Source organism: Zea mays, chromosome 5, assembly GCF_902167145.1.
Source record: "Zea mays cultivar B73 chromosome 5, Zm-B73-REFERENCE-NAM-5.0, whole genome shotgun sequence".
Taxonomy (NCBI): domain Eukaryota; kingdom Viridiplantae; phylum Streptophyta; class Magnoliopsida; order Poales; family Poaceae; genus Zea; species Zea mays.
The window spans coordinates 56455396-56462190 of NC_050100.1; the positions used below are offsets into that span (position 1 = coordinate 56455396).

At 50.0% G+C, this 6795-nt stretch overlaps 1 protein-coding gene across 1 annotated transcript; it reads left to right on the forward strand.

The window, feature by feature from the left end:
• Positions 1-3946: 3946 nt before the first annotated feature.
• Positions 3947-5514, forward strand: LOC103626385 (uncharacterized). The gene has a single exon (XM_008646783.2). The coding sequence runs from the start codon at positions 4077-4079 to the stop codon at positions 4764-4766; it is 690 nt and encodes a 229-aa protein (XP_008645005.1). The 5' UTR covers positions 3947-4076; the 3' UTR covers positions 4767-5514.
• The last annotated feature ends 1281 nt before the right edge of the window (positions 5515-6795 follow it).

Sequence of the window (6795 nt, forward strand, 5' to 3'; positions counted from 1 at the left end):
TGCGGGAAGAAGCTTTCTTCTCCTTCCCCTTTCCCTTTTTGCGGGACTCTTCCGATGAAGCCTTCCCGTGGCTTGTAGTGGGCTTTTCGCCGGTCTCCATCTCCTTGGCATGATCTCCCGACATCACCTCGAGCGGTTAGGCTCTAATGAAGAACCTGGCTCTGATACCAATTGAAAGTCGCCTAGAGGGGGGGTGAATAGGGCGAAACTGAAATTTACAAAGTTAATCACAACTACAAGCCGAGTTAGCGTTAGAAATATAATCGAGTCCGCGAGAGAGGGTGAAAAACAAATCGCAAGCAAATAAGAAGTGTGACACGCGGATTTGTTTTACCGAGGTTCAGTTCTCGCAAACCTACTCCCCGTTGAGGAGGCCACAAAGGCCGGGTCTCTTTCAACCCTTTCTCTCTCTCAAACGATCCCACAGACCGAGTGAGCTTTCTCTTCTCAAATCAACCGGGAACAAAACTTCCCCGCAAGGACCACCACACAATTGGTGTCTCTTGCCTTGGTTACAATTGAGTATTGATCACAAGAAAGAATGAGAAAGAACAAAGCGATCCAAGCGCAAGAGCTCAAAGGAACACAACAAATCACTCTCACTAGTCACTAAAGCTTTTGTGGAATTGGGAGAGGATTTGATCACTTGGGTGTGTCTTGTAATGAATGCCTAGCTCTTGTAAGTGGTTGGAAGTGTGAAAACATGGATGTCTTGAATGTGGGGTGGTTGGGGGTATTTATAACCCCAACCACCAAACTAGCTGTTTGGTGGGGCTGTCTGTCGCATGGTGCACCGGACAGTCCGGTGCGCCAGCCACGTCACCAGGCCGTTAGGTTCCGACCGTTGGAGCTCTGACTGCTGGGCCCGCCTGGATGTCCGGTGGCACACCGGACATGCACTGTAGAGTGTCCGGTGCGCCACTTCGCGCGTGCCTGACTTCTGCGCGCTCTGGCGCGCATTTAATGCTTCTGCAGGTGACCGTTGGCACGAAGTAGTCGTTGCTCCGCTGGCTCACCGGACAGTCCGGTGAATTATAGCGAAGCAAATCCCCGAAGCTGGCGAGTTCCAGAGTCGCTCTTCCCTGGGGCACCGGACACTGTCCGGTGTACACCGGACAGTCCGGTGAATTATAGCGGAGCGCCTCTGGATTTTCCCGAAGGTTAGGAGTTCAGCGTGAAGTCCCCTGGTGCACCGGACACTGTCCGGTGGCACACCGGACAGTCCGGTGCGCCAGACCAGTGCTGCCTTCGGTTATCCCTTGCTCTCTTTGTTGAACCCAATTCTTTGTCTTTTCATTGGCTAAGTGTGAACCTTTGGCACCTGTATAACTTATACACTAGAGCAAAACAAGTTAGTCCAATTATTTGTGTTGGGCAATTCAACCACCAAAATCAATTAGGAAAATAGGTGTAAGCCTAATTCCCTTTCAATAACATTACACCAAACATGAGAACAAACTGCGTAAGAATATTCTACACGTCGCTACGAGATAAGAGGTTTGAGAATCACTAAATTCATAGCTTAAACTACAAATTTATGGATTTTCAAAGTTTTATGCATTACTTTTACACTAAAATCAATTTTAGGTCGAATTTATATAAATCAGCAAACTAATTGGACCACCGGTTCTAATTGTGAAAAGCTAAGGGTCACTTTTGTAAGAATTTGGACCTAATCATATTGATCTTAATATGGGAGTGGATGGCGGGTTGATTTAGACGTTCCACATGGGCTCTTAAAGAAAAACGCCAAGGTTGGTCGGCGCAACTTAATCAGATCCCTCCATTCTCGGATCTGTGGCTCATATCAAGCCATAAAGTGGTACGTGATGGTCTTAGGGTCTGTTTGGTTCGCTGCCTAACTTGCCACACTTTGCCTAACTTTCTTGCCTAAGGTTAGTTCTTCAATTCGAACGACTAACCTTAGGCAAAGTGTGGCACAGTTAGCCACGAACCAAACAGGCCCTTAATCTCAGCTATTGGCTTGCAAACCAATGGCCACGTGCCCCCTGCTCACAATCCTTGGATAGTCGATCTACAGTCCAGATCGAATAACCGAACAATCTTCTCATCTGGACCGTCCGATAAGAAATCAACGGCCCAAACCAAAACTCCCACATCTGACGACCCCAGGAGGTGGCGCTCCATGGTCCGCGGTGATTCTTCACCAACGATAGGTGAAGATGAGCCCGCAAACGTTATTCTTTAATACGGGACATGCTACGGGAAGCGGGGATGAGTTACAACCTAGGTGTAGAAGGCCCTCACCTTGATTGGTGCACGCCAGAGCACCAACCACGTCAAGAGGAGGCTTCGCGGCAGTGTCCTGCCTCCGGGAAGGAATTCCCGAGCACCCGATGGTTTTCCGTGCCACTAACCACCATCCCTAACTTTGTGACGGTTCACGATGCTCCCTAGCCACCTCGCAGACCTCGAACAACGCTTTAGGCACAAGGCACAAGGCAACAGCGGTGGCCCTGCTCTCCCTCTCCTAGCGGCGATGGCGGCGCGGTTGTGAGGCTACCAAGAAGCCAACCCCGAGATTGACTGCTCGAGGGCACCGTGGTCGTGGTTATATACACCCCGAAGCTAAGGACCTTGGCGAGGAAGCAACGACTGCGAAGATTACGATTGGCGGTTGCACCAGTTGAGACCGGGCGTATCCGTGTTCGGTAACGTTTGAAGGAGATGACGCTCTATTGGATGGGTCCACATGTCAGGCCTAGATACGTAGCGCGCGCGTATCGGAGTCTGGCCCCACATGGTGGTCGGCCAAGCACGTGCACGTGGTGGTGAACGGGGCCGGCTAGGTTAAGGGAAATGGGCCACATGGTGCGATTTGGTTGGGTGTGAGGTAGGGGACGAAATAGGTGTTGGGCCACGATGAGACAAGGATCCGGCCCATGTACAGGTTTAGTCTTTTTTTACTATTTTCTGTTTTAGATAGGCTTTATAAATAACGAAATTATTATTAGAAGTCATTTTATTTCTACCCTTTTGAGTAATTCTCTAAATTACCAAAATGTGATTTTAGGTGTTACACCGTCCCCCTCGCCACACGAGCACCGCCAGCCCAAGCCTGCCTCCCGACGCTCTGGTGGATGTCAGCGTCAACGTTCGTCGCGATCCTGTCCTCCTCAGCCTGCACGTGCTTCATCGATCGGGACGGAAGGACGACGCAACAGATGGAGCCGATACCGAGCAGTAAGGTGTTATGGACTGTCGGCCCAATAGTCCATGGTCCAGCCCAACTATATGATGGTTTGTGCTACAAAGAAGCAAGGAAGGAGAGGAACGGGGCATCAAAGAATTATTACAGAAACATACACTATCTAGTCTCTACTTCTCGACGACTACTGTTCATCTTCTCCACCCCTCTCCTCTCATGTATCCAGATCTCTTTTCCTTCTAGATCACTATAGCTATTGCGCTTCTCCTTTCTGTTTTCCCTTACTCCTATTCCCCAATCTCTTCTCTGAATTTGTACCAGATTCTCTGAATTTGTGTTCTTCGTGCTGCCGAATTGAGTTGAGTGACCTAAGTTGCTAACAATTGTTATCAGATTCGTTCGATCCTTGGAGTTTTCTACCTCGATCTACTTTCCTCAACTTCACCGCATCGCCATGTCGCTCGACACGAAGCTCATCCTCAACGCCATTAGCGAGTTCTTCGACAAGTTCGACGCGCGGTGGGCCAAGCGGGACGCCGCGCGGGAGGCATCCAGGTGCGTCCCTGTTCCGACCCAGTCCACGGCTGCTGGAGCCGATGTGGTCGCCGACAACTGGGGCGACCTCTTTGACAGTGGCAACGACTCCACCGAGCAGCACTATGAGGAGCCTATCATCGCTAACAACTGGGGCGGATTCTTCGGTGGAGCGGACGCGGCTGTCGACGCTGAGTTCGCCGGCCACTAGGACAACCCTTCCTCCAACCCCGACGCGACTACATGTGTCACACCAGAAGTTGCGGTGGAATCGGTGCACCCGGCCGCACGCGGACGCTTCTTCAACGACGATTCGGGTGCACCGCTTGACTCGGACGATGACAACTCCGTCCACGGCGACCACGGATCCGTGATGTCCCATCTCCTGTTGCGCGAGACCGACATCGTGTTCCTTCCCCACTCGGATCAGCGGGATGGAGTCGAGGCGCGACTCATCCTGCGTGGGTGCACTCCTGCCTCCTTCACCGTCGCCTCCATCGGCCCCAACAACAAGACCTCGGGCGCCGTCCCCGCGGACGCGCTTGCCAAGGCCGCGCCCGCGCTCTTCGCTTCGAGGGCGCCTAGACCATCGCTCAAGTACCTGAAGCTGCTCCTCCCAGGGGAAATCGGCTCCGACCACATCGAACTACCGACCGCTGCCGCCGCGGGGCACATCATCGCTAAAGTCACCGGCAGCAACATGGTGTCCGTGGCAGAGGGCCAACTCCGATGCGCCCTCGTCCTCACGCATAACTTCCTGTCAGGCCAGCACCAGGCTGTCAGCAAGGAGTGGGACGTGGTCATCGTCGCGCACCCAGTGTGCAACCTGGAGGAAAAGACGGTGGACACCATCTGCACTGGACAGATCGAGCACCTGCTGCAGCAGTACCTCAAGCCTTCACCTTCCTTGATTGGTGCCAAGGTGGTGCTCGATGAAATGCAGCAAAGGTTTGTTGCAACAAAACTGGTAACATACATGGTTATAATTGTTGGGGATGCCAAGTTTTATCTTCACAAGTTGCCTCTTCAACCAAAGAGTTCACCGGAGAGCACGATGTGCTAGTTCTCGTGTGACACCATGAGCAACAGCCTCAACCTACGAGGCGGATTCTGCGTCAGTCGCATCTACTAATTTGAGGAATTCGCCGTGCTTGGCCCTGCCATGGTGGGCAAGCTCGTGGATTTGTACCTGCCCAAGGTTCACAGCCGCCTGATAGACGAGGAGCAGACGAAGATCTGCAAGGGGCTGTCAAAGTGCTGCAAGCACCTGGTGCGGAATGGCGAGTGTGTATGCACAATCGGGTCTCTCTACCTGGCTTCCACCATGTTGTTAGCGATGACAGTAGAGGAAGACCTCAGGAAGCTGTGTGGTGATCAGCTTGTAGTCACTGGCATGGGCGCTGGGCACAGTCTTATTGGTCCAGATATTGGTGCTGGCATCGGTTTGGTTGGGCAAGGCAATTTTTCCATTTTTGCTTGGGATCCTGGTGATCACGGCTTGGTTACTTCTGGTCTAGGTGTGTCTAGTCAGTGTCCATTGTCATGGAAGTTTTTCTATATGGTGGCTGCAAATTTTGTGATATGGTGGGTCACTTGGCCATGGACGCCCCCATGGTTACTTCCAGCTTGGCACATTTTTCTATTCATGCATTTTGACATATCACATTCCTTGGTATACATCATTCTGAGGATTACACTCATTCTAATGAGTACTCAGGCTCGAGCATCACTTCATTCCCAGTGCCATATGTGTATGCTAGTAGATGTTGCACACGAGTTGTTTGAGAAATTATTCACGTCTCATGGTGCTACTATTGGCTGCCTTTTGAAGGAAATTGGTGAGCTTCTAGGAGAATATAAATTGTTGGTGTTCATGGTGCTAAGAGAGCTTTCCTGGGCGCTTTGCTGTAATTATGCATTCAAAATTTCTATCAGGGTGCCAATTTCTATTCCTTTGTTGAAATATTCTACAAGAAGTTGGCAGGATGCAAGTTTGTTTCAGTTTTTCAATTTGGCAACAACAACAAATGCACTTACAGGTGTTGGGGGAAAATTAGAAGTTACACATACTCTGGTTACTTGGTTGGACTGCAACCTGACCTCAATACAAGTACCGGTACTTCTGAGTGGCAATCTGATCTCAATCTTTGTCTTGGATAGAGTGCATCTGATGATCGTGTTCAAGGTATCACATTGCAATCATGAGCTTCGTTTGATGCTGACCTCTATTGGAATAACATACCTAGTCGGTTGTGATCAATATTTGACATGGACCATTGGCCTGCTAATTCCTTGGGATCCTGGCAGAGTGGCGCTAGACCTCCAGATGCTACATGCCTGGTGTTACAACCTGTCAACGGTGTGTCACCTTTCCTTCTGTCCAAGTGCAAGAGAAAGAAGGCTTTGTCCGTCGATGTTGCATTTGTGTTTGCATCACAAAGGATTCTCCACGTAGTTCATTCAGTTATGTGGATCATGCTCATCTGGTTGAGAAGCATCAGGTGCTTGCAATTTTCCTAGGATCCTGATGGAAGTAATGCTACACATCGGCTTGAGGGCAAGCCGAATTTCAAGAAAGGGGGAATGTTATGGACTGCCGGCCCAATAGTCCATGGTCCAGCCCAACTATATGATGGTTTGTGCTACAAAGAAGCAAGGAAGGAGAGGAACGAGGCATCAAAGAATTATTACAGAAACATACACTATCTAGTCTCTACTTCTCGACGACTACTGTTCATCTTCTCCACCCCTCTCCTCTCATGTATCCAGATCTCTTTTCCTTCTAGATCACTATGGCTCTGTTTGGCGCAGCTTATTTTTAGCTTCTTCACAAATTTAAGCAGAAGTTCTACCAAACAGACAGCTTTTGCAACAGCTTATCAGTTCAGCTGCTTCTCACAATGAACTAAAAGCAGCCAACAAGCAGAAGCTGCTTTTTACCAGCTTATCAGATAAACTGCTTTTTCAACAAACACCAGCTGTACCAAACAGGGCCTATAGCTATTGCGCTTCTCCTTTCTGTTTTTCCCTTACTCCTATTCCCCAATCTCTTCTCTGAATTTGTACCAGATTCTCTGAATTTGTGTTCTTCG

What these genes read in the sequence shown, in the direction of transcription:
- LOC103626385 (XM_008646783.2), top strand. Translation starts at nt 4,077, where the DNA reads ATGTCCCATCTCCTGTTGCGCGAGACCGACATCGTGTTCCTTCCCCAC.